At 62.5% G+C, this 25178-nt stretch overlaps 5 protein-coding genes across 6 annotated transcripts; 2 read left to right on the top strand and 3 right to left on the bottom strand.

Moving 5' to 3' along the window:
* Positions 1 to 407: 407 nt before the first annotated feature.
* CHMP1A (charged multivesicular body protein 1A) lies at positions 408 to 5708 on the bottom strand. Its single transcript, XM_074158000.1, has 7 exons — positions 5688 to 5708; positions 5462 to 5481; positions 4848 to 4925; positions 4359 to 4505; positions 3665 to 3793; positions 3272 to 3459; positions 408 to 2513 (listed from the first exon to the last, which is right to left on the bottom strand). The coding sequence occupies exons 1-7, from the start codon at positions 5692 to 5694 to the stop codon at positions 2492 to 2494; spliced, it is 591 nt and encodes a 196-aa protein (XP_074014101.1). The 5' UTR covers positions 5695 to 5708; the 3' UTR covers positions 408 to 2491.
* A 367-nt stretch (positions 5709 to 6075) lies between these two features.
* Positions 6076 to 9991, top strand: CDK10 (cyclin dependent kinase 10). Of its 2 annotated transcripts, XM_074158002.1 has the most exons (13): positions 6076 to 6207; positions 6753 to 6825; positions 7036 to 7107; positions 7197 to 7299; positions 7444 to 7525; positions 7972 to 8039; positions 8324 to 8376; positions 8485 to 8554; positions 8682 to 8741; positions 8860 to 8983; positions 9058 to 9197; positions 9374 to 9426; positions 9499 to 9991. In XM_074158002.1, the coding sequence occupies exons 1-13, from the start codon at positions 6097 to 6099 to the stop codon at positions 9600 to 9602; spliced, it is 1113 nt and encodes a 370-aa protein (XP_074014103.1). In that variant the 5' UTR covers positions 6076 to 6096; the 3' UTR covers positions 9603 to 9991. The 2 variants fall into 2 exon arrangements, with proteins under 2 accessions (XP_074014103.1, XP_074014102.1); XM_074158001.1 differs by lacking the exons at positions 6076 to 6207; positions 6753 to 6825 and having other exon boundaries at positions 7089 to 7107; positions 9058 to 9179; positions 9499 to 9602.
* A 293-nt stretch (positions 9992 to 10284) lies between these two features.
* Positions 10285 to 11838, bottom strand: SPATA2L (spermatogenesis associated 2 like). Its single transcript, XM_074158156.1, has 2 exons — positions 11533 to 11838; positions 10285 to 11404 (listed from the first exon to the last, which is right to left on the bottom strand). The coding sequence occupies exons 1-2, from the start codon at positions 11836 to 11838 to the stop codon at positions 10514 to 10516; spliced, it is 1197 nt and encodes a 398-aa protein (XP_074014257.1). The 3' UTR covers positions 10285 to 10513.
* A 393-nt stretch (positions 11839 to 12231) lies between these two features.
* On the bottom strand, positions 12232 to 16670 carry VPS9D1 (VPS9 domain containing 1). The gene is made up of 15 exons (XM_074158090.1): positions 16548 to 16670; positions 16136 to 16208; positions 15948 to 16040; positions 15696 to 15858; positions 15444 to 15555; positions 15248 to 15310; positions 14870 to 14922; positions 14706 to 14793; positions 14372 to 14457; positions 13814 to 14280; positions 13505 to 13634; positions 13233 to 13426; positions 13058 to 13139; positions 12797 to 12901; positions 12232 to 12307 (listed from the first exon to the last, which is right to left on the bottom strand). Exons 1-15 carry the CDS (start codon positions 16668 to 16670, stop codon positions 12232 to 12234), a joined length of 1908 nt encoding a protein of 635 aa, XP_074014191.1.
* Positions 16671 to 16816: 146 nt separating this feature from the next.
* Positions 16817 to 25151, top strand: ZNF276 (zinc finger protein 276). Its single transcript, XM_074158003.1, has 11 exons — positions 16817 to 17024; positions 18426 to 18735; positions 18851 to 18903; positions 19493 to 19984; positions 20972 to 21050; positions 22232 to 22312; positions 22734 to 22844; positions 22922 to 22997; positions 23444 to 23561; positions 23828 to 23927; positions 24353 to 25151. The coding sequence occupies exons 1-11, from the start codon at positions 16817 to 16819 to the stop codon at positions 24636 to 24638; spliced, it is 1914 nt and encodes a 637-aa protein (XP_074014104.1). The 3' UTR covers positions 24639 to 25151.
* The last annotated feature ends 27 nt before the right edge of the window (positions 25152 to 25178 follow it).

Genomic DNA, 25178 nt, shown 5'->3' with positions numbered 1-25178 from the left:
AGACAGGAGAAGGAGAGACATCTTCCTGTGGCATTCGCAAATTGGCTGAGGCACAGAGCCCCGTCTGCCAGCCGGGAAGGGATGAGCATGGAGAAGGGATGCGCCGGTCCCCACCGGGATGGTGGAGCTGCTGTCGGCAGGTGCCGATGGCACGACCAGGGTGGAAAACACCGGGGCTCCCTCCGTGGGCTTATGAGCAAAGGCCAGGGAATGGGACTGCTTCCCTTCTCCCGGGCAAGAGGAGGCAGGGAGGCTGCCAGTCCCTTCCTCCTCCTCACCTCAGCCCCATGGCACAGGGTCCTCTGTTCCAGGCAGGGGACAGGGCACAGCCATCATGCTGCACCACAGGCAGAGGAGACCACAGATCCCCCCCACCTTTGTGTCTGAAGCCCCGGAGACACCACCATGGATGTTCAGGGATTGTTTATTTAAAATAGCAGAAGGTAATCAACATGAGGTTGGAGAAGAAAAAGGCAAATGAGACAAGCTTTAAAAAAACCCACACAACTGAAACCACAGGGAAACGTCACACTGAAAGGAGCATTTCCAGGGGCAGGGGCTCCCTGGGCTGCAGGGCACGTCCCGGCCCCCAGCCCCACAGGTGGCACCCGTGCAGGGCCAGGCTGCCTGGCCCCCCAGGAGTGGGGCACAAGATCCAACGCTCCACCACGCGCAAGTGACTTTGTAGCCCAAAGCCACCTCATCCTCCTGGGTCACCACCCCACATCCCCACCACAGCACGTGTCGGGGAAGAAGGCTCTGATGGTCACTAGACACACACTGCCAAGGCCACTGAACTCAGAAGAAATAATCAAGACGGGGAAAAGTGTTTGTGTTGCAAGTGCTGGGGAGATGGCCCCTGGCCCGCGGCGAGTCCTGCCCCACGTCCACACAGGCAGCCTGGGAGGGCAGCCAGCTCCAGGGAAGGAGGAAGGAAGGGGGGGAAGGAGCTGCCTCCCTCTCTGCCCCATGCTGCCCTTCCCTCCTCTCGGCACAGCCCAGAGCAGCAGCTGTGCATGTGTTAAAATTCCCTTTAAAAGCGATGAACCAGAGCTGCCCCACTGCAGCGGGACCAGCCGCCCACCCCTGGCTGCACGCAGCCTGCACAGAGAAGGTTAAAGTTCCTCCTCCTGAAAGCCAAAGGAAACTCCATTTCCTTCCTGGTGAACTTCCCAGCAATCCAGCAGCTCAGCAGTGCCTGGGAGTCATGGAGAAGGGGCACCGAAAACTTCAGCCCCAGAGGAAGGCTCCAAGGGACAAGCTGCCACGTTTCCCCATGAGCAGTGGGAGGAGAGGGGACGTGGCAGTGCCCTAGAAGCAGCCCCCGCTCATCCAGCTCGGTACCATGCTCCGCAGGCAGCAGCACGGAGCAGATGCAGCAAGCTGGGGAGCAGAGAGGAAATGGCAGCAGATATCCAGGGGACGAGCCACAGCCAGCACAGGCAGACATGCTCTCAGGATGGTTTAGCATTTACTGTCACACCCATCCGGCTGGGGGACATTTGGGGACGAGGCTGTGGCCACCGCAGCTGCAAGCCTGGGGGTGGAAGCTGCTGCAATCCACTCCCAGCTGCTGGACATCAGGCTGTGACTGGTTCCACATGGGAGCTCAGGGCCTGGATAACCATTTCCAGACCACAGTAGCTGGAGATGTGGAATGCGTGGATTTACATGCATGCACACACGGGCAGGATGAACATTTCAAAGGTCACTTTGTGTTACAGAGCTCCAGGGAGGTTTGGCCCGGCAGGACAAGGAGCTAGCGATGGGTAAGGTGAAGTCTACAAACAGGGCACCCAGCTAGGGCTCGGGAAGGTCACTGCGAGGGAAGAGACGCCACGGCATCACCTCCCTTTCCTGCAAGGCACTAACCTTCCCAGAAACACCACAGCTGGGAAAATAACCCTTCCCAAACCGCTGCGAGAGGAAGGCAGCCTCGTGGGGATCTCCCTGCTCCTTGTAAACAGCTCCTTGCTGCGGGCCCTGAGGAAAACACAGCCCGCAGCTCGGAGACCCCGTCTGAAACAGGTAACTAGAGTGTGCTACGCACGGAGAAGAGTCAGGCGAGCAGCACCCCAGAAGATACAGCCACCCGCCTCCAGGATTCCTTTAGTGTTAAATTAGGAGCGGGACGTTGCATCGTTGGGACGCTGCCAGAAACGAGCAGCAACCCTCAAATGAAAAACACCCTGAAATCAGACCCAGCAAAGCATTCCTCGAGCCCAGAGAGAGGCCGTCGCTGCTCAGAAACCCCCTGCCAGGATCACCGCCTGCTCTGGGAAAAGTCGTCACCGTCACACCCCAAAAGAAGAGTCTAAACGCAGGCAGGCAGGGCTGGGGACGTGCTGCTGGAGGAGGGGACGGCCGACTCCGCCTGGCCGGTGGGTCACAGCAAGGACGTAGCAGAGGTGGGGAAGGAGTCCTGGGTTCCTCCACCCCACACGCCATACCACCAGTGCAGGGCAGCAGTCCACAGGGGTGACAGGAGACCTTAATTCCGCAAGGCAGCCAACCTGACAGGGAGAGCACGAGAGGGAACAGGCGTGAGAGCAGCAGGAAACGGCCATGTCTCAGGACCCTTCAGCCAGTGTGTGCTGGGAACGTCTCTGCCCAGAAACTTCCCTCCTGGGGCAGAAATGCAAGAAATCCTGCCCTGGAGCACGCAGCCACGGCTGCCTGGGGTTAACATGGAGTATCTGTCATCAGCGCAGGAGGGATTCCTGGCTTCTCTTCTGGGTGCCTCACCCCTGCCTGGCCTGCCTAGTCCCTCTCCCAGGGCCACCTCCAACTCCCACGGCAGCACACCGAAGCCTTGGGGCTGTCCCCAGATGGACCCCAGTGGCAGTTTCGTGGAGAGCAGCAGGGAGGGACTGGGGAGAGGAAGCTCATCAGCTTCTCCTGGGGCAGTTCCAGGGAAACAGCCTGTTCCCGGAGCTGTTTGAAGGTCAGCGCCAAGCATTCCCGGAGCAGCAGCAGCTGCGTGAGGGCGAGTGCAGAGCAGGGGGAGACTGTTCCGCACCTCCTCGATGACAGCTCGCTGCTGAGTGCCAGAAGCCACCCCCGTCCCCAGGCCCAAAGCCCTGAACAGCCACCTTGCCTGCCTTGCCCAGGGTACCACGGGGGCTGCCGGGCTCTGGCTTGCCTGATCATCAGACAGGGGGCTCAGCACCCACTCGGCCGTGGTGGGCTAACTCCTTCGTACTGGTGAGGGGTCCCTGGGAAGGATTCAAACTGCCTCGAGACAAGGCAAAGGACCCAGGAGAGAACAAACCTCCGCGACAGCTGGTCTTCCTGGGTACGGACTGAGCTCTCCCCAACTGCCGAAGCCCCCTCGGGGAGCTGGTTGAGCTGGTCCATGATCTCCAGGCCATTCTCCTCTGCGATCTGGACGATGAGGCTGTCCACCTGCTCCTGCGGCGTGGTCAGCGTGGTAGCGGAGCTCATGGAGTCCTCCATGACCTGCGACAGAGACAGCCCGTCACCCTGCCCCACAGCCAAAGCCACCAGCCCCCTTAGTCAGAGCAGGGCCACGGCAAAGGGTTGCAAAGTCTGGTTCTGCCCCAGACCCCTTCTGAGCACATTTCGGTTCACAAAGACAAGCCCACCCTGCCGAACCCAGCAGCTCCCAGCCCTCCCAGACCCACCAGAGGCCACCAGCACTTACCGACGTATGAACATCCAAATTCTGAACCTGCTGCTCAAATTTATCCATCACTGCAGACACCTTCTGCAGGTCCATGGAGCTCAGAGCCTTGTCCAAGGCCTTGGTCACCTGGGCCATGTTTTTCGTCACCTGCAAGAAGAGATTGCTTCACCGATGCTCTCCAAAAGCAAGGTACATTACTGCTGAGAGTAAAACCCAGGCCAGCAAGAGAGAAGCCAGAATTTCTGATGATCACAGCAGCACCATGAGGCAGGACAGGCTCTGCCCGCCCACCAGATGCTGCAGCCAGCTCTACATAGGTTCAGCCTGGCTGCGGCTTTCTCCAGCCATGGGCAGTCACTGAAGACCTTGGGCAGCACTCCTGGCAGGACGGGTCCCAGCCCACCACCCTCATACACGCCATGGGGCAAGAGGCTCCAGGCACGAGCCTCTGCCTCTCTGCAGCCATGGATTAAGGATTTAATCCGAGCCTCCAGTGAAGCAGCCCCACTGTGAGGCCATGCCAGATGGGCTCTGCACAGGCTACACCGGAGCAAGGGGGTGTCTGAGCTAACTACAAAGCTTGGGGGGATTCTTACCGAGCACAGGGAAGTCCAAGGTGGTTCGAGGTAGTATGAGAGGAACAGCCAACATTCACTCTCTGCAGAGCATAGACTGCTCTCAAAGCCCCACACCCACACACAGAGGCTCTTACCCCCTTCATCGTCACTGCTGTCTGGACCTTGGAGGCCACCGCATCCACCCGGGAAGACATGCGAAGCCAGTTAAGCCCCTCGTTCTTCTTACGGATGGCATTCTCTGCATAGACACGAGCACACTCCACATTCTTCTGCTGAAGCGCCTGGAAGGGCAAAGGGCAACCGCTTGCACAGGGAATCCACCACAGATTTATAAACAAGCATGCTCTGTTTCTGACAGGTTTCCATCAGGAAACAGCTCTCCTGGGACCCTCAAAATGCTAAGCATGTCCCCGAACAGGAATTAAATCCCACTCAGCATTGCAGGGATGCACTGCATCCACCCGGCAGATTCAAGAACTGAGGTTATGACTCAAAACACTTGGAGGCCGAGCTGGCGCATGCAGTGAGACCTGGGGAGGGGAACCTCCCCCTTTCCCCAGTCCCTTGGAGCAACACAGCAGAAGGATCCACAGCCGCCTGGCACAGGGTGAGTTCACACCCACCTTTTTGACTTTGGCTTGCTCAGCCTTGGAGTCTTTTTCAGCTTTTTTGGCAAGTTTCTCCAGCTGCTTCGCTGTGAACTGCAGAGAAAGCAACAGGTTAGTGCCAAGACATGGCAGTGCAAAACCAGGGCCCAGGGCAAGCAAAGCCCCCAGCTGCCTCCCCCACCCAGCGACGCCAGCCACGGCTGCCCCGACCCTCTGGCCGCGAGAGAGAGCCGGGGAGACGGTATGCCCCGAGAACCGGAGTCTCCCAGAGCACATCGGCAAACCAGGAAGTCCATTTTCCCTGCTTCTGAGAAGGGAAGCGCCAGGAACAGCCCAGGAACGGCGCCCCGGGAGGATAAACCCGGCTAAAGGGCTCCCTCTTCCCGCAACCGCCGGCATCGGCGGGGCTCCCGCGGCCGGGAAGGGGAGAGCAGCAGCACCCCCGCGCCTCCTGGAAGGCGGATCTCTGCAGGCCAGGGCCTCCTGCCTCGACGAGGCGCGAGTCAGCGGGTGGAACGGTCCCCAGGCTCCTCCCGGAGAGGTGGACGCCATCGCCAGCCCTCCGGGACGGGCCGCAAGAGCGGAGATACGTGAGAGAGAGGAGGTAGAGGACCCAACGCCACCCTCACCTTCAGCTGGAAGAGCGTGTCTGGAAGAGAAAGAAAGCGCGGCCTCAGGGATGGTGCGCTAGGGATAATGCCGGGGGCGGGGCAGGGCGGGAGGCCAGGACTAGGTCCTGGCCCCCAGCCCCTGCGTGTCCCCACCCTCGCTGTACCCCCAGCCCCACCATCAGGACAACCCCTCTCCGCCAAGCCCGGGGCAGCGCAGCCTCCTTTCCCATCCGCCCGCTCTTACCGTCCATCCTGCCCCGTCGCCGCTTCCGGGTTCTACTGCCGGCACTTCCGAGGTGCGCCCTCGCCGATTCTCGCGAGAGCACCGCCCGGGGGTTGGGAGGTCACGTGGAGGGGGTGTCAGTTGCGAGGGGGCGGGGCCAGACCGGGGATGGGGGCACACAGGGGCGGGGCGACAAGGGGGCGGAGCTACAGGGGCCGCCGTGGGCCCCAGGCCCCACGCCGAGCTGAGCCTAGCAACCGTTGCCAGGGTCCAGCGCGGGGGGGCGTGGTCTGCGGGGAAGATGGATGGCACGGCGCATGCGTGTCACCTGTGAAGGCTACACTGCGCATGCGTACGAGACAACGCCCTCCCCCGCCCCCGCAGTGGGCAGGTAGTGCGGCGCGTGCGTGGGGCCGTGACGTCACGGCGCATGCGTGGGGCCGATATGGCGGAGGGTGGCCCTGCCGAGGGGGAACTGGAGCCGCTGCGGCTGCGGCGGCTCCGGGGCGAGGGCTTTTTTGAGGTGCCGGCGGCCGACCGGGTGAGGGGCCGTGGCCGTGTGGGTGAGCGGAGCGCGGTCCCTAGGCTCCCCGAGGTGCTGGGAAAGGAGAAGAGGGTCCCAGCGCCCTCGGGCCCCTGGGTTGTGGGTGGGCCCAGGGCCTGCAGAGGGGGAGCGGCGGCCGTGCAGGCTTCCCCCTTGCCCGGGTGGGCTGGGGGCAGGGAGGGAGCTGGGCAGTGTGCGGTGTCTGCAGACCCGGCCCGCAGCTTGTGTGGAGGACAGGGAGGTTCCTCGGTGGGGGTGGTGGCAGGGACGGTGTGCTGGCACAGGGCTGGGGGCTGGAGGGGCCTAGGGAGCCGTCTCTGTCCCAGTCGCCGGCTGAGCTGACGTGCCTGTGGTGTTTTGGAAACATTGTCTTGCTCTAAAAGCACCGGAGCAGCACTGCCGTCTGGCCGGTGGGAGGGAGAGGTGTAGCTTAAGGCATTAGTCTGCCATCGAGGTCGTGTGTCCCTGGGAAGGCTGGTGAGAAACCATCGGGGGTTGCCCTAGAGCTTGTGGTTGCCTCTGATGTGGCTCTTTGGTTCCAGCTGGGAAGATGCAGGAGCGTGAAGGAGTTCGAGAAGCTGAATCGGATTGGAGAGGGCACCTACGGCATAGTGTGTAAGTGCGGCACTGGCTGTCCTGTCCAAGCCTGGGTCAGAGCCAGTTCCTGGGTGCATCCTGGCAGCAGGAGCACATTGGGGTGGGGGGTGCCATGGCAGGGACTAAGGCTGAGAGGAAGTTCATTAGTGCAGGGGTCCTACTGGCTCACGATAAAACCAGTGTTTGTCATCTCTGGGGCTGACTGCATGCCCTGTGCTGCTCTTTCAGACCGGGCCCGAGACACCGTGACAGATGAGACTGTAGCATTGAAGAAGGTGCGGATGGACAACGAGAAAGATGGTAATGGAGGAACAGGGGCGAGTGGTGGGTGGGAGCATCCCTGGCCCCTGCTTGAGGCAGTCCTGCAGTGCGGCTGTTGCTTTCTGCAGGAATGCCCATCAGCAGCCTGCGGGAGATCACCCTGCTCCTGCAGCTTCAGCACCCCAATATTGTGGAGCTGAAGGATGTGGTTGTAGGGAATCATCTGGAGAGGTGAGAGTCTTCCCCTACACTCTCTGCATTTCCAACTCTTCTTGTTTCCTTGAGCTGCCTCATGGCATAGATGTGTGCTGTGAGTGTTGGGACACCAGAGAGGTGTCCCAGGGGAAGCTCCTGACTGTGTCTTGTCTACAACAGTATTTTCCTGGTGATGGGCTACTGCGAGCAGGACCTAGCTAGCCTTCTCGAGAACATGCAGACACCTTTTTCAGAGGCTCAGGTAAAAGTTGGGCTAAGCTTTAGGTATGTCACCCCTGCCAGGGTGCTGCCACTCCAGCCAGAACATGCTGGCCACCAGCATGGACTCCTCAGACCCTGCAATCCCTGGACCTTGTTTTGGGCTTCAGCAGGGCTAGGGGAGCACGGGTTGAGCTTGTGTTCCTCAGCCATGTGGGGAGCCTGGGCTTAGCTGGCTCTTGAAGAATACTCCAGGGATTTTCAAGGCAGGGTTTTGGGCTGGAGTGAACTGGCACAGAAACAGAGCTGGGAAAAAATGTGTCCACCAGATGGCCTGAGAGTTGCTCTGGGAGGACATGGGGACTGACGCACTGCAGAGCAGTGACAGAAAGGGTAGACCACAGGGCACCCAAGAGAGTTTAACCTCTGGGGGTTTGCCTGGCTGGTGCTGCTCTCACAGAGGTGGGTGCTCCTGTTCTCTGTTTCCAGGTGAAGTGTATCATCCTGCAAGTCCTCAAGGGCCTGCAGTACCTTCATGAGAACTACATCATCCACAGGTGGGAACAGCAGGATGGAGGCAGGGAGAAGGGGCTGATGGGAGGAAGACTCTTGATCCACAAATTGTGGTGTGATTCTTCATCTCCTATGCCCATGTCCTGCGAGCAAGGAGCATGGTGTGGAGTAGCTCTGGGGAGGCCACTGAATGATGGGATTCGCTTCCCCTTGTTATTGCTCAGCTCTGGGGCTCTGCAGCTGCCTGCAAACCCTGGGGGAGCACAGGTACAGAAAGAGCCATTGCCTGAAGGACGGTGCTGACCAGCCACTCTCTGTTCCTCGGCAGGGATCTGAAGGTGTCCAACCTGCTCATGACTGACAAAGGCTGCGTGAAGATAGGTGAGCCCCTGGCAGCCACCATCGATGTGCCTGCAGCTCTCCCTCAATGCTGTGATACGGTTGGAGCGAGGAGCTTGCCTCTCTCCTGATCTTAAGTCTCTATTGCAGCCGATTTTGGACTGGCACGCTCCTATGGGATGCCACCAAAGCCGATGACCCCCAAAGTCGTCACGCTCTGGTGAGCGGTCAGTGTGGGGGGCTGTGCTGGCTCAGGGTGATGCAGGCAAGTCCTTGCAGTGTGGCGGGGGCTTCCTTAGTGCTGGCTCTGCCACAGACCCCTTGAGACGGTGCTGTCCCCTGCACAGGTACCGAGCACCCGAACTGCTGCTGGGGATGACAACCCAGACCACCAGCATTGACATGTGGTAAGGGGAGGGCAGGAAGGGGCTGAGGCTGGCCAGTCTGGAGGGCTGAAAATGCAGTGGGGGTCAACGGAGCGGTTTCTCCTGCCATGCTGACTCTTGCACATCCTCTGCTCCGCAGGGCCATGGGCTGCATCCTTGCCGAGCTGCTGGCCCACAAGCCACTGCTGCCGGGCACCTCTGAGATCCACCAGATCGACCTCATTGTGCAGCTTCTGGGGACACCCAATGAAAACATCTGGCCGGTGAGAACAGTCCTTCCTTTGCTGCCTGCTCTGTCTGCTCTCCCTGTCTCCGCCTCACGCTCTGCCCCCCTCAGGGTTTCTCCAAGCTGCCCCTGGTGAGTCAGTACACCCTGCGGAAGCAGCCCTACAACAACCTCAAGCACAAGTTCCCCTGGCTGTCGGAGGCTGGTCTGCGGCTGCTCAACTTCCTCTTCATGTACGATCCCAAGAAGCGGTAAGAGCCTTTGGCAGCTCTGCATGGGCTGGACATGGGGCGGGCAGGGGAGGAGGAAACCTGCCTGCAGAGGGGGCTGCCTGTGTCACGCTGCCCCCGTGACAGGGTTGTCCCCAGAGCTGGGGGCATGTCAGTGCCATTGGGGAGGTGCCTGCTACATCCCCTTATCCCTGCAGGGCAACGGCAAAAGACTGCCTGGAGAGCTCCTACTTCAAGGAGAAGCCCCTGCGTAAGTAAACCCACCATGGGGCAGGGTTTGGGGTGCTCTGGGGGCCCACTGACCCCCCTCTCTGCCCCACAGCCTGTGAGCCGGAGCTCATGCCCACCTTCCCCCACCACCGCAACAAGCGGGCGGCCACCACCAGTGCAGGGACGGAGAGCCAGGCGAAGCGCAGCAAGCCCTGAGCCCCGGCCCACAGGAGGAGGCATGGTGCACGCCAGCTAGGGTGGCTTTCCTCAGCAGAACAGTACCAGCACCCGGGCTCCATCCCCTCGTGCGACGGCTCCCAAATTTACTTCCCCATACCGGCATGGGGATGTCCCGGCTGTAGCAGGGGAGCGCTGCAACCGCCTCCCCATACACATCTGCTGCCCCGGAGCTGGGCAGGTTCCAGTGCGGGGCTGTGCGGATGCAGCACCGGGGGCAGGAGAAAGGAGAGATGGGATTCCCCCAGGAGAGGCCGGGGTGCTGGCAGGACCAGCCGTGTCCTAGGGGGGACAGCTCTTGGAGGGTGCTGGCTGTGTGGGGTAACCCCAGCTTTGCTGTCAATAAAAGCATCTGCCAGCAGCAGCAGTGGGGAGTGAATTGCCTTGTCCCTTGGCTCCAGCTGGGCTGGGAGAAGCTACAGCCGTGCTCTCCTTCCCTTGTGCCACATGTCCAGCCCCAGGGCCAAGGACACCCCTGGGCTCTGCCTCCCAAAACTGCCCTTTAGTGGAGCCTGGCTCCCCTCTCCTGGGAGGTGTGTGGCATCGGATCGCACTGCAGGCCCTGTCCTTTCCCCAGAACTGGGCACACTCAGTCTGCTGCCCCCTCCACCCCCCCCGCCATCTCCCCAACATGGCAGGAGCAGACCACCACACTGCCAGGCAGCCGCAATTTACTGAGATACACCAAGCTGTTTACAGCAGGAATGCTGGGGCCGGAGCAGGAGGAGCCTAGCAAGCTCCTACCACCCCAGGGGAGAAGCAGTGCATGGCACAAGTCCTGCTACCCCCCGGCGGGGGTAGTTCAGTGTCCTTCGGGCTGGCTGTGGCTGTTCCCATTCCCTTCCAGCTGCAGGGGCACAGGCGCAGCCAGGAGCAGAACCTCAGGGGTGCTAGGACCTGGGGCTGGAGCCGTCGGCCAGCAGCATGTCCACCTCTGTCCGCTGCAGCCAGAGCCGCTGCTGTCTCTCGCTGCGCAGCTCCTGCCCGTGGTGGCGGCTGCGGCAGGCCTGCCCGGCTGCGCAGGCGCTGGCGTGGAGCTGCTGGCAGGTCGTGCAGCAGTACGAGGGCAGCCCGCCTCGGTGCAGGCAGGAATGCAGCTGGTAGCAGGGCAGCTCGGGGGCTTCCTGGGGGGCAGCAGGGGGCAAATCTTGGGGCTCCCCTGGCACCTGCAGCCTTCCGCTCCCCAGGGCTAAAGCAGAGAGTGGGCTGCTGGCCCCGCCGAGCTCTTCCTCCAGGAAGAAGCGAGAGGAGGAGGAAGTGTCTGGGTTGGGGTTGCTTGTGGAGGGCACTGGCTCCTGCCCGCTCTTGCTGTCTCGGCAGTGGTCCCAGCCCCTCCTGGGCCCATCCTGAGCACCCTGTGGGCTACCAGGGTCCCTCCAAAGCACTGGGGTGGCTGCGTCCTCTCGCCTCGTGTCCTCTGGGCCAGCCAGCATCTCCTGGTAGAGATCCATGCCATCGCCGCAGTCGGCAGCCGCCTCTCGCTGCTGCAGCATCTCCACGCAGGCCTCCACCTTCCCGGCCAGCCGCCGTGCCTCCAGCAGCTCCTCGGGGCGCAGCCGGCGCGGCTGCAGCCGGCGCACCACCTCCGCCAGGATCTCGCACTCCAACCGGCAGGCGAAGAAGCCACAGGCGGTGGCAACCAGCTCGGGCCCCGGGGGTAGCCGGGAGATGACCAGGCGGTGCGGGTCACGCCGTTCATAGCCCAGCCGGCCAAAGCTCCGCAGCAGGTCGGCTTCGGGGAGCGCCGGGCGCAGCCAGTGCACATACGTGCCGGAGAAGGTCTGCAACGAGAGTGGGAGGGCACGGTTGGAGACACACACACACACACACACACACTCACCCCCAGTGGGTTCCCTCCCACCACCGCCCCCAGCCCTCCCCCGGTGCATCCCGGGCCGCGGGTGCTCACCTGGACGGTGCCGAACTCCCTGCGCCAGGGGAAGAGGTAGAGGTTGACGGCCGCCAGCTCCAGCAACTGGAAGGCAACGGCCAGGCCCTGCAGCGCCGGGCCCGGGTCGGGGCGGCCTCGTAGCCCGCGGGCCAGCAGGGCCGGGCCGTCCTCCTGCAGGGCCCCCAGCAGCGCCGGCTCCAGCCCCATCCGCTGCCGCAGCCTCTCCACGAAGGAGGGGTCGGAGCAGGCCCCGGCGCGGCCCCGGCGGAACTCCCGCTCCAGGCAGCGCCGGTACTCCTCCCGCAGCGCCGAGCCCGCGCACATCCTGGGGGTGCGGGGCGGAGGGGTGAGTCGCCCGGCCCGGCCCGGCCCGGCCCCGCTCCGCTCCCCCGGGCCCGGTTCCCCCCGGCCCCACGCTCCGTACGGGCTCCGCTTCCGCTTCCCGCGCCACGCCCACCGCGGGCGGTGACGTCTCCGGGAGAGGCGGGGCCCGCACGAGGCCCCGCCCCCTAAGGGGCGGGTTTGAGCCTGCGCCGACACAGCGCCCCCCAGCGGGTGGGAGGAGCAGCGCCCCACCGGGGACCCCTCCGGTGGCGGGGGGGCTCAGCCGGTCCCGGCCCACGGGGACCGGGGATGGGGGGGGGGGGGGGAAGCAGCACCTGCCTGTGGGCCGGGGTGGTGGGGGAGGATCCCCCCCCCCGCCCCGGTACCGCCTCCTCACTGCAGGGACTCCACGTAGGACAGGGCGCTCTGCAGGGATGTCAGGCAGTACCCCTCCTCCCCGATCAGGTACCTGCAACGCACAGTGCCACTGCCACCACACTGTCACAGCCGAGACACCGCCACGGCCACCACCCACACCGCCACGGCCACCACACCGCCACAGCGGGACGCTGCCACGGCTGCAACACTACTACAGCCGCTGCACCATCACTGCTATATCCAGGACACGGCCACAGCCAGGACACCATCGGCACCACCGTACTGCCACAGCAAGGACACCGCCACAGCCACCACACTGCCATAGCCAGAACACCGCCACAACCACCACAGCCAGAACACCGCCACAGCCACCACACCGTCATGGCTGGGACGCTGCCACGGCCACATCACCACGGCCATCACACCGTCACAGCCGGGACACCGTCACAGCCCTGCGCCCACAAGTGCCACGGCTCCCACCCAGCTCCTCCTCCCCACGCCTCCAGCCCCAGCAGCCCTGTCCCGAGACAGGGGACAGTACCCCCACCCCACCTGTCCCGTCACCCCCCTGGGTTCCTACCCCTCGTGGATGAACTCCTCCATGGCGGCGCACTCGGAGAGCAGCTGGGGCAGCCCCGTCTGCAGCACCACGTAGGACAGGATGGGCAGCAGGTCGTCTGCCCCGCTGCCACCAGAGGGAACCGTCAGCCACACCAGCACCGCGAACCGCCAGCCCCACACCTGCACCCCGAGAGCAGGAGGGGCGAGCACCCCGCTCCCCGTCACGGTCCCCGGATCTGCTCTGCCTGGCCATGGGGGGCTGGCTGCCCCCCGCACTCACATGGCGGCGGAGGCGGGGGTCCGGCCATCCCGGGCGCCGCAGTACTCCTCGGCACACTCGCAGATTCCACGCAGGGCTCGCACTGCAGCACAGAGCGGGCGCTGAGGGTCACCCCGCCATCCCCCCGGACCCCTCTGCCATCCTGGACGCCCCCCCCCCCACCCCAGCCACGCACCGATGCACTCCAGCTTCCTGCGGGGACAGGTCTCCAGCGGGATGAGGCGCAGGTCCTCGATGGCGGAGCCGTACGCGGGGCAGCCGAGGGCTGGGGGGAAGAGGCGGGAGGACAGCCCCATGTCTGCGGGGCCGGCGTGCCGGTGCCGCTCCATGCTGCGGGCCAGGGCTGCCTCGCGGGGCCGGTGCACGCTCCTGCAGGCAGAGAGGTGAGAGGGTGCCAGGCAGGGGGCCAGGGGGGCGGCGGGGAGCCCGGCCCCGGGGCTGCGGTACCTGTAGAGGGCCAGCAGCGGTGCCCAGAGCGGGGGGAAGAAGGCCTCCTCCAGGCAGGCCAGGCACTGGTCCTTGCCAGCGGCGGTGTTCAGCCCCTCGAAGGCCAGCAGCGTCAGGGACAACAGCCTGTCTGGGAAGGGACAAGTTACACAGCACGCTCAGAGGCGCCTGCGAGACCCCCCCCATCCTCCCCACCCTGCACCCTGGGTCCACCCCAGCTAAGATAATGGGGTATAGGAGGTCCCCTCCCCTCTTGGAGAGACCCCTCCAAGCCCCCACATCCCCCCGACCCCGGAAGCCATCCCTCACCGATGGCGTTGTGGATGTCCCGCACGATGCCCTTCAGCTGCTCCGACAGCGTTGCCTCCTGCCGAGGGTTGGCCGGGGGCTCCCCGGGAGCCCAGCCCTCAGGCGATGCCAGGAACCGCTCCAGGTCCTCGAAGGAGCTCTCCCGGGGGGTCTGGGGGCCTGCTGCCACCACGCTTGGGGTGCCGGGGCCACCGTCGGCGAGGGGTGTGCTGGACAGGCTGTGCCGCAGCCCGGCCGGGCCGTGCTCGGGCACCGAGAACATGCAGTGGAGGCTGCGGGAGGCTCGGAGCCGGCGGCCCCCCGGCTCGGAGGGCAGTGAGCCCCCCGCGTCCAGCGAGAGGAAGGATAGGCCAGTGGGGGAGGCAGGGGGGGCATCAGCAGTGCCCTGGCTGACGGCTGGGTAGAGGCGGGTGTACACCGCACACTGCAGCTGCCGCAGGAGCTGGGCGATGGGGTGATCAGGGAAGCTAGAAGCAGAGGAAGGGGTGGGCAGGGGGCACCGGCAAGTGGCCGCGGCCCCCTCGCTCCAAGCAGGGCCCTCGCCCACCCCAGCGCTACCTGAGGAGGCAGGAGAAGAGCCCCGACACCAGGGAGAGGTCTGTCGGGCTCCGCTTCAGCCTGGCCTTCCACTGCCGCGGCCAGTCCTGGGGAGTGTCCATGGCTGGTCAGTAGGGATGGCACAGCACTCTGCCCCATGGCATGGCATCCTGCCCCACAGCATGGTGTCCCGCCCCCACGGTGCCTGAGGACAGCACAGCACCCTGCCCCAGCAGCACCCAAGGGTGTCAAGGCCTCTTGCCCCACATCACCCAAGGACAGCAAGCATCCTGCACCCACAGCACGGTCCCCTGCCCCACGGCACCCACGGCAGCAGCCTCTGGCGTGTACTCACATGGTCCTGCTCATACTCGAGGATGGCGGCGTAGAGGGCTCTCTGCTCCTGCTCCTCAGGGGTGAGGGCCACGCTGCTGGAGAACCTCCTGGGGATGCAATGGTCCAGGGTGAGGGCACCTGCCAGGGTGGCCCCATGGTCCCCGCTGTGACATTCCTGCTCACCTGTTGGCAGCCTCCTGCAGCCGCAGCCGCCGCTCCTCCATTTTCCGCTGCAGCTGGGTCACGGCAGAGTTAAGGCTCCAGAGCCCCTGTCACCACCGTGTCACCCAGCCAGCACTGCTTGCCCACCGCCCCGGCACAACCCGCTGCCCCGGCACAGCCACAGCAGCCCAGGGGCTGGGATCAGCCCTTCTCCCACCTCCATCCTCCCAATCAGCTGGTAGCAGGACAGGACCAGGACCCCAGAACCCGGTGGGATCGGTGCAGCCCAGGGACAGGGCACAGGCAGTGGCGTATGGGGCTGGGAGCCGTGGGGCTCTGCCAGAGCCCGGCACGGCCGTGGGGCTGGCCCTCAGAGCTCTCCCCCACTGGGAAGGATACAGTCTCCTCCCGGGCTTTGGCGATCACCAGGTTCTCCATCATCTGCCGCTGCAGGGACAGCGTCTGTAAAGGAGGCAGCGTGTTGGGGACACCTACCCAAAGCCCACAGCCACCAGTGTGCCAGCGGTGCGGCAGGGTGTCCCCCAGGCACCGCAGGGACCCCTTCCCCTCCCACCCAGCCAGGTTCCCCACTTGCCAAGGAGGTCTTCTGCAGGGCCTGGTTGGGGTTCAGCCGCGCCACTCGTGCCTCGTAGGCAGCCTTCAGCTTCTGGTTCTGCAGAGATGCCTCCTCCAGCGGCGTCAGCTCCCTACTGGGAACCAGCCCTCAGCACCCACCACAAGGCACAGCGACACTACCCAGGGCCCCTTCCCTGCCATGCCCCCCACCTCCCCGGGACCCCGGTAGAGCGGGGCAGACGTCAGCCCCCCCATGTCCAAGCCCACATACTTCCGTGCGCTCTGCGCCTCAGCGATCTGCAGCTTCTGGAAGATCTCCGGTGGCAGGAAGGGCGAGAGCTTTCCCCCTTCATCCGAGAAGACCCGGCGGTGCCTGGGGAGGGGAGCAGGGCCCCCGCTCCGCTCTTGTGTGGCTGGTCTTGTCTGGGTTTTCCCTGGGGAGGGAAGGACAGGTCAGCTGCACCCCCCCCACACCAGCTTGTCCTTGGGACCCCCAAGTGGGTCCCCACAACCCCTCGCTCACCCAGCGCCGCTGCGATGGACTTGACTCTCTCCAGGCACTGCTCCGCGAGCTTCAGCATCTTCGGGGTGTCGGGGGTGACCCCCTCGCTGCCGTCTGTGGGGAGGGGCAGGGTGTTAGGCTCACCCGCAGGACACCCACCCCGGTGCCCACCGGCATGGGGGGGGGGGGGGCCGGGGGTCGTGCCCCACCTGTCGCTGCCGCCTCCTCCTGCAGGGCCTGGGCGATGAGGGTGATGCTCTTCAGGTACTCCACGTAGGCCTCCTGCCAGAGAGGGGGAGATGAGACACAGCCCCCGGACCCACCGGCAGCCCCAGCCCCGCCAGGTGTCCGGGGTGACCGCAGCACCGGTGCGACCCCCGCCACCCTCGGGGCCCTCTGCCGGGGGATGCCAGGCTCCGCTGGGGGGGGGGGGGGGGGAGGGGGCAGGATCCCGGGGCTGTCAGGGCTCCGGGCAGGGCGGGGACCCCCAGACCCCGCAGCCTGCCCAGGGTGGGGGGCGGACCCGGTATCCTCGGCGAGACCTCGCTGTTCCCAGGGCTGGGGAGGGGGGGGGGCAAAGGGGAAGCTGGGCTCGGGGGTCCCGCCCCGCCCCGCGCTCACCCGCGGCCGCCCGGCGCTATCCATCTCCAGGGCGCCGCTGGCCGCCCTCATGGCGCTCTGCAGGGCCCGGCCCGGCCCGGCCCCCCCTGGCCCCCCGGCCCCGTCGCCGCCCGCCGCGGCCATGGCGGCCGCCGCCCGGAACGGCGCGATCGGGCCGCGGCGCCGGGGGAGCGCGGCGGGGCCGGACCGGCGGCGGGGTCCTCCCGGCCGGCAGGGGGCGCTGCGCCGGGCGGGGCGGGGCGGGCCGGGCCGGGCCCGCGGCGGCGGCGATGAAGCGCGATCGGCGGGGCCGGTTCCTGGCGGCCGCGGGCGGTCCCGGCGCGGCGGCCCCCGAGCCCCGGCGGCGGCCCGGCACGGCGGCCCGCGGGACCGAGGCGGCGGAGGCGGCGGGGCGGCCCGAACACCCCGCGGGGTGGGCCCCGGCGGCGGCGGCCGCCTGGACACGGCCCGCCGCCCTCGGCGGGGCCCCGGAGGCAGGTGAGGCCCGGGGGGGGGAGGCGGGGCCGCGGGCAGGGCAGGCCCGGTGAAGCCCCGGGGGCCGGCCGGCCAGCGGGACAGGGCGCGGGTGGGTGCGCGGGTCCCGGCGGGCGTGAGGGCTGACAGGGCCGGGTCCCGCCGCCGCTTCTCCCCCGGCGCCCCGGGGCTCTGCCCGGGAGCAGACCGCCGTTCCCGGGACGCCGTGCCCCCGGGGCCTGGGTTTGCTGGTTTGGGCTTCACCCCTACAGAGTTGGGGCTGCCGGTGCCGGTAAATAGCGAGGAACGGGGGAGGGCAGCACGACAAGGGGAGGGCGGTCGGTCGGGAGCTCGCCTTCCCTCCGCCCTCGGGGGCTCCGCCGGTGTCTGGCCCCGCTTTGGAGGCGGCCGGTAGCCCAGCGCTGCGCTGCCGGTGTGGCTGGGAGCGGGAGATAAGTTTGATGGTCAAACGGCTCAAAGTCGGGTCTCTCTAACGGCAAAGCGCTGCCCTCCACCGCCTCTGTCCCCTCCCCTCTCCGGTGTGCAGCGGGACCCCGAGTCGCTGTGGTGTGGTTTTGGCGATGGCTGGGGGGGGGGCTGCAGGCAAGACCCTGCCCCATCCCCGGGTGGGCGACCGGAGGGTTTAGGGCAGAGCTGGGTGGCATCGGGGCCCGGCAGAGGCCGGTGTCGTGGATTTTTCCCCGCGCCGGCAGGCGGTCAGGGCCCAGCGGAGGGACGGAGCCGTGCTGCGCGGAGCAGGGATGCCAGGGGATGGGGCGGGAGAGCGGTGCAGTCGGTGAACTGGGAGCCGGAGACGTGGTTTGCATCCTTGCCCCGCTGCTCTTGGGTCGGCTTCAATCCCCACCTCGAGGTGCGGCAGCTCCCCGTGTCCCTCCCCAGTTCCCTGGGGACTCCCCTGGGGAGCTGAGTGTCCCCAGCTCCCCGTGTCCCCAGCTCCCTGCCTCGCTCCAGGGTGGCCGAGAATCGGGGTGTCTCAAAGGGGCTGCGAGAGCTGGGGTGGCTCAGGCTCACAGCGGCCGAGGGACACCGCCGCCAGCTATAAATACTTTGGAGATAAACACTGGGGAGGGAGAAGAACTACTTAAGCCAAGGGACAGCGTTGGCAAAAGCGCAAACGCGTGTGAGCAAGCCCTGAGCAACGCCGCAGCCGGGAGGAGGTTCCTCCGCTGGGGCATTGGGGCCAGAAAGGCCGATTTTAGGGTCAGTCGGTTGTGGAGCGGTGCCGTGATCTGCTGGGGAGGGTCACGGGGAAGGTCTCTCTCTTCCTGCCCGGCTTTTCTGTGCTTGTGCTGAAGCCAGGGCTTCGGAGGCAGCCCGGATCAAGGGAAGGGGAACACCTTCCAGCACGCTGGATCCTTCAGGGCTGTAGGATCCCAACAGCTGTGTCCCATCCTTCTCTGGCAGGAATTGGCAGAGCCTTGAGCACCGGGTATTGTCGCCTCTGCCACGGGAAGTTCTCCTCCAGGAGCCTGCGCAATGCTTTCGGGAAGGTGCCTGTGATGGGGGAGAACTCAGAGAAGCAGCGCCGCGTGGATCAGGTCTTCTTCACCGACTTCCAGCGGCTGGTCGGCGTGGCGGTGCGGCAGGACCCCGCGCTCCCCCAGTTCGTCTGCAAGAAATGCCATGCCCAGTTCTACAAATGCCGCAGCGTCCTCAGGACGTTCATCCAGAGGGTGAACGCGTCTCCCACGGGCCATGTGAAGTCGAAAGGAAAGTACGTGGCGTTTCTTTCTTTCCGGGAGTTACCGGGAGTAGTCAATTGCCGTCTGTTGGCGCGCGGTCCCTCCGTAACCCCCCGAGACCCCACCGTGCTGTTCTGGCTTTTGCAGGAGCGGCGCGGCCCAGGCCCAGCCGGGTGCAGAAGGAGGTGCCTCCTGCCTGGGTGAGTGCCTGCTCCTGGAGCTCTTCCCTTTTCTTTCTGTGATACCATCAATGACGGGCTGGGTTTTATGGGTGCCGAGGAATGACTACTTGGCAGGGTGGTTCCCGCATCCCTTGGCACAGGGACGGTGCCCGGCTCTGGCTGGTTAGGGTTCCCCCTCCTCCCTCCCCAGGAGGACCCTCGCTGGCACCAGCCTCCCCGAGCTGAGCTGAACAGGCGCAGGCTCACGTGGAGAGTACGAAGAGTGGGCAGAGTGGGTTTAGGTGGCAGTGCCTGGCCTGTGCCAGCCACTGTCAGACACTGGGGGCAATTGGAAATACACTTTCAGCTGTGAAATACACTTTTAGCTGTAACATTCATTATATTGGCAGTCGATGGGACTGCCCCTGCCCCAGCCCATCTGGGTGCAGCACCTTTAGGGTGTTTCCCACCTGCCTTCTGATGCAGAAATGCAGTGCAAGAGTGGGTCCACAGCGCTGTCCCCTCCCCGAGGTGGGGCAGGTCCCTCTCTGTCCCTCCCTGTGGCTGGCTGTACCCTTCACTGGCCCTGGGGACTGACTCTGCGCCTGCTGCCTCTCCCCTCCGACAGTCGACCTGATCACCTCCAGCCCCCAGTGCCTGCACAGCCTGGTGACCTGGGCACACGCACACGCCGGGAGCTGCCCGTCGGTGCCCAGCCTGCAGAGCGTGCTCTCTTCCGAGTACTGCGGCATCATCCGCGCCGTCTGGGGCTGCGGGGACGGGCACGACTACGTCATGGATACGGATTCGGACTGTAGCACAGTGCTTGTCGACAACGCCTTGTCCGTCAAACGGGAGTGGAACAAGAGCACGGCGCAGCGCTTGACTGACAACGGGGCAGACAATACCGAGGCTGTTTCTGCTCCCAAGCCCCAGCATGCACCAGTAAGGACAACTCCTTGCCAGCAGCCCACAAACAAAGGGACCACATCGGTGCCACTGAACGAGGAGAATGAGCTGCCGCAGAACAGGGATTCATCTCACTCACAACTGGACAGCCCGGCCTCCTTACAGGAGAAAGCCCTGCCGCAGCCTGTGTCGCCATTGAGCAGTGCCACAGGTAAGGGATTTGCCTTCCGACCTCCCCCCAGGCCTCTGGGAAAGGGCAAAAAGCTGGAGAGTGGGCCCAGGGAGCAATGGTGGGGCTGGACCCCCTCCTGGGGGACTGCTGCTCCCCAGGGATGACGCAGACCCCAGCTGGGGAGTGCTGGTTGCCCAGAGAATTACCTCTGGTTGGGGACACTGAACCTTGCCAAAGGGAAGAGGGAGCACAGCTTCAGCCGACCGCATCACAAAAAGAGCCGGTCTCCTTGCGCTGTGCGCTATTCCCCCCTTGGATGGAGGGGCGAGATTTGGCCATTGCTTCAGCCATTGCTGCTCCTGGCTGGCGAGATCCTGCTGCCTTGCTCTTGCCAGGGCACATGTGCCTGTCAAGCGGTGTAGAACAGTCACTGGTTCTCCAGCAGCACGTTTGCCAGATATTTTTTTCTGCTCAATCCAAACCCTGTCCATATTCCAGCAAGGAAGGGTTTCCCCGGCCCCACTGCGGCTGTAGGTGATGCCAACAGCAGGAGCCCCTTCTGTCCACAAAGGAAAGTTGCCAGGTGGGCTTGTTGTTGGGCTGAGTTAATGTGGGATTACTGCTGAGCTCCCCCCAAAGGCCACTTCCAGGAGAGAGGCATTAACACCGATTTTGAGTTTCAGAAGTCGGGCTGTGTTTAACTCTGACAGCCAAGGCAGATGTCCACTGCTGGAAAGCAGGATGGCAGCTGGGACTCACTTGGGGACAAGTCTGTCAGTTATGGAGCAGGTGTCATGGGGGAAACCAAAAGATGCTTGTGGGAACCGCAGGGTAAAGGCTCTCCCGAGCACGGGAGACAAGGCTTTTGGTCTAAATAATCATTAACTTGTGTAGCACATATTTTCATGTGGTGTGAGTCACACTGAATGAACCTGGAGTGGTGGGTTCCTTCTCGGCAGCTCTCTCCGCTAGCTTGTTTTTTGCTGCTTTTCCTTGTAACGCACCGTGTTCTCCTTCATTCCCTAGGACAGTTGAGTGGGAAGCAGGTTCTGTCTGCAACGTCGGATGAGCGGGTAAAAGACGAGTTCAGTGACCTTTCTGAGGGGTGAGAGAAGAGTGGGTTTAAAATAGCCTTAATGTCTTCTTTGCGAGTATGAAATGACCCACCTTGGAGAGCTCTTTCTCCACGAGTGACCTGGCCCTCGAGGCCCCTTGGAACTGGCATCAGAGGTGGCAGAGTGGTGGCTCTGCCGTGGCTGTGATGAAGCTCATGCCGCTGACGTGCCGAACTCCCCTCCTCGCCGCCTCTGCTGCAGGGGGGGGTTTGCACATGCGTGTTCTCTCTGTGTGTGTTGGCTGCTTCCAGCAAACCTGGTCCTGTTCCATTGCCCTCCTCTGCTCTGGGGAAGGAACCACGCAGGGGGCAGTGGGGGGTTGCTTGGATCTGGGTATCGCTGCTCCAGCCTCGGAGCGATTTCCCTTCACCGCTGCTCCGGGGATGGGGATCCAGAAGAGCGGTGGGAAGGGAGAAATCACCCCCTTTGCTCACAGGGGGAGCGATGAAATGGGAAGCAGGAGTGGGAGAGACACTGGCAGCTTAGCAGTCTTTACGATCAAAGAATTGGCTAAGTCCTTCAAATGTAGGTATTTAAAGGGAGGCTTGTAAATAACTGATAACTGAGTCTGAGTAACACTCTGAGTCTAAAGTACCAAATGGCCGAGTTCAGTGTCAGCTAAATCTGCCAGCTGTCACGTTAAAAGTGCCACAACAATTTATTGCCTGTTTCCTGCCTTCAGAATTAATTGCTTCTCTTATGGCTTACGGCTTAAAAGGCGGCAAAAGAAAAACCAAAACCTATGTGGCTGCTACGTATGAGGAAATACGGAATGACGTGCAGCTTAATTAACCCGCGCCAGACAATTATATTACATTCGTGATCTACAAAATTACTTCTCCTAGCGTAGAAAGCAGTGGCAACGTCCCTCAACAATGAATAGATCTTCTCAGTAACAGCCATTTTTTTGTTCTTCTGAGAGTGGTTCAGTTATTCTTAACAGAGATCTAGTCCTGAAAGGACCCGATTTTGCTATTTGCTGTGTTCACCGGGGCTGTGTTTTTGCTTGGGGAGATGACGGGGGAGGAGAACACATGGAGCGTTGGCTGCCGCGCTGTGGGTGAGATGAATGCACTGGGAGCGAAGAACGTGAATTGCTGCTGCTGCAGACGCGGGTGCTGCAGTCCCAGCCCGCTGCTGTGTCAGTAACAGGCACCTTCTCTCTCTCAAGGGACTTCCTGAGCGACGATGAAAATGAGAAGAGAAACATGCAATCTTCAGATGACTCCTTCGAGCCTTACCCCGAAAAGAAGTAAGGGGCTTGCGATGTGGTTAGCAGAGCTCTCTGTAGACGAGCGGGAGGGCTGGTACCCACCTCCCCTGTGCTTGTGTCGGGCTGGACTCAGCTGGGCCAACACCATCGCTTTCCTTTATGGCCTCAGTTCCCTCCGCATCCCTGCCTGGGGCTCACAGCGCTGCCCCAGCACCTGTGTTCCCCAGGCTCCCTCCCCATTAGGTTGAAGTTGGTCCATGTTCGTTTTCCCCAGGCCCAGCGCTAATTACCGCAGCTCGGCGCACGTGTACTTGATGTACGTGTGCTCCGTCTTTGCCAGGTCAAGCATCAGGCTAAGCCGTCACACCAGGTGTAGCACTCGGGGACGATGAGGTGGGAGGACTAAAACCCAACATGGGAGTATTAAAGCACTCTCCTTCTGCCTTGCTCCTTCTTGAAGGGTTTCTAGCAAGAAAAGCGACAGCAAAGAAGCAAAGAAGGCAGAAGAGCCCAAAATAAGGAAGAAGCCGGGGCCTAAGCCAGGCTGGAAAAAAAAAATCAAATGTGAAAGGTAACAAGGAGCAGGCGGGGGCTGGGCAGCACCCCCACGCCTGGCACGCTGGCTGACGGCAGGCCTCTGCTTTGCAGGGAGGAGCTGCCCACCATTTACAAGTGTCCTTACCAGGGATGCACGGCTGTCTACAGAGGGGCAGATGGCATGAAGGTGAGTTTGGGGTTTGCTCCTGTCCCAAACCTATAGCTTTGGGTGTTACAGAGCAGTTTCCGCATGAGGAGAGGATCTGTGACAGATTTAATTCACTGCCCAGCTCCGCAGGAGGCGGCAAGTGCCTCAACAAAGCAGTCACAGGCCTTTTTCTGTGCTCCTGTAAGCAACAGGAGCTGCTCTGGCTCCGCGTGCTCCTGCTGTTCTGGAAATCTGCCGCTGGCTCGGCAGCAGCCCTTGGAACAAGCTTTGCTGTGTCCTGTGAAAGCCCTGCTGCCAGGGAGAGATTTGGATGCAAGTCTCTGGTTTTTCACAGTGCAGCAGCGCTGATGTGTGAGCCTGCCAAGATGGGGTCTCGTTATTCTCTCTCCCTTTTCCACTGGGGAGGATGCAGCCCTGATCACCACTAGACGATCAATGGTAGAATTTCTGTCCTTTTTTTACAGAAACACATCAAGGAGCACCATGAGGAGGTTCGGGAGAGGCCCTGTCCTCATCCTGGCTGCAACAAGGTGTTCATGATTGACCGGTACCTGCAGCGTCACGTGAAGCTCATTCATACAGGTGTGTCCCAGCAGGCTCTGCTCGCGACAGGTGTTACAAACACCCAAGGATTCGCTGCACAAAGCTTGTAGGTGCCGTGACAAAACTGTGTGCGGGGTGTAGAACTGTTTGCCTTGCCTGTAAACCTGGAACAAGCCATCACGCGGGGGATGTGAGGCAGGGGGAGGAATTCAGACTCCACCAGTGAGCGTGGGCAGCTGTGTGGATGCATTTCATGTACTAAGAAATGAGCAGAATCGATGACTCTCTCCCTCTTTCCATTGCAGAGGTACGTAATTATATCTGTGATGAATGTGGGCAGACCTTTAAGCAACGCAAACACCTCTCGGTCCATCAGATGCGGCACTCAGGAGCAAAGCCCCTCCAGTAAGTGCACACCAACCATCTGTTCATAGCTAAGAGAAGGGATAGTGAGGTTCTGCTGAGCTCTCACGATTGCTATCCTTAGCATAGAGTAAGTCCATGGTACAAACCCTTCCTGTAGCTGGCAGTGTCCTGGCTGAATCACTTCAAATGTTCATCCACAACATGTGCTCCAGCTCCAGAGCTTTTTGTTGCTGAGCAAGTCTTGTGCCTCCTTCTAACTCCTGTTGAATGCTCGGCTACCAGCGCTGAGCTGCAGGCCTGAGGAGGAGAATTGTGTTGCATGACCAGGGTAGTTGTAGGAGATGCTGTGAGGAAGGAGCTCTGAGGCTGTGGTTGTCTTCTTGTGGGCTTACTCTGTGTGACAAATAGCGAACGCCACAGCTGTGGCCTCAGGTTCAGTCCTAAGCCCCTGCTTTGCCTTGCAGGTGTGAAATCTGTGGTTTCCAGTGCAGACAGCGAGCGTCGCTCAAGTACCACATGACCAAACACAAAGCTGAGACAGAGCTGGAGTTTGCCTGCGACCAGTGTGGGAAACGCTTCGAGAAGGCCCATAACCTTAATGTCCACATGTCCATGGTGCACCCTCTGACCCAGACTCAGGACAAAGCCAAGCCACTGGAGCCAGAGCCCATTCTCCTCCTAAATACTTCAGGGACTTCAGAAAGCCAGGCAGTAAAGCCAGAAGTGACTGCACAGCAGGAGCCCACCTGAGGGGGACGGGGACGCTTCCCCAGTCCAGCCCTGTAGAAACCATACGGCAGAAGTGGAGATTTTTAATCTACGTTTTAGTCTCCCAAAGAACTCAGTGGAATTAGCTTCAGCTTGCGCAGAAAAAGCTTGTTATCATGCTGTGATTCTCCATGCTCACGTCTGATTCAGCAGTGTTGTACTAAGAGTCTGTCTAATCCCAGGGGAATGGATGTTCGGCAGCACCCCTTTGTGGTCCCTCCTTCTCCCCATGCACACAGTTGTAGAAACAGAGTTGGCCGCAACTGTTCCCCGCCCGCACAAGCCACTACCTGTACAGAAGTGCCCTCAGGTGGCTGTATGGGTACGCAGGACAGTGGAACAACTTTAAGCAGACATTTTGTTTTGAAAAAGAAAAAAAAAAAATAATTATGATTTCCAAAGCAAGTCTAAACTGAAAAAAATTTGTAACCTACTTTTTATTGTAACAAGAGCTTCATGGTTATGCTTGTAATAAATTATTTACAACGTAATTTGAAAGAAAGGGTGCTGGTGAGAGAGGTG

The sequence above is a fragment of the Numenius arquata genome, chromosome 13, assembly GCF_964106895.1.
Source record: "Numenius arquata chromosome 13, bNumArq3.hap1.1, whole genome shotgun sequence".
NCBI lineage: Eukaryota > Metazoa > Chordata > Aves > Charadriiformes > Scolopacidae > Numenius > Numenius arquata.
This window is presented reverse-complemented; position numbering and strand designations above follow the sequence as displayed.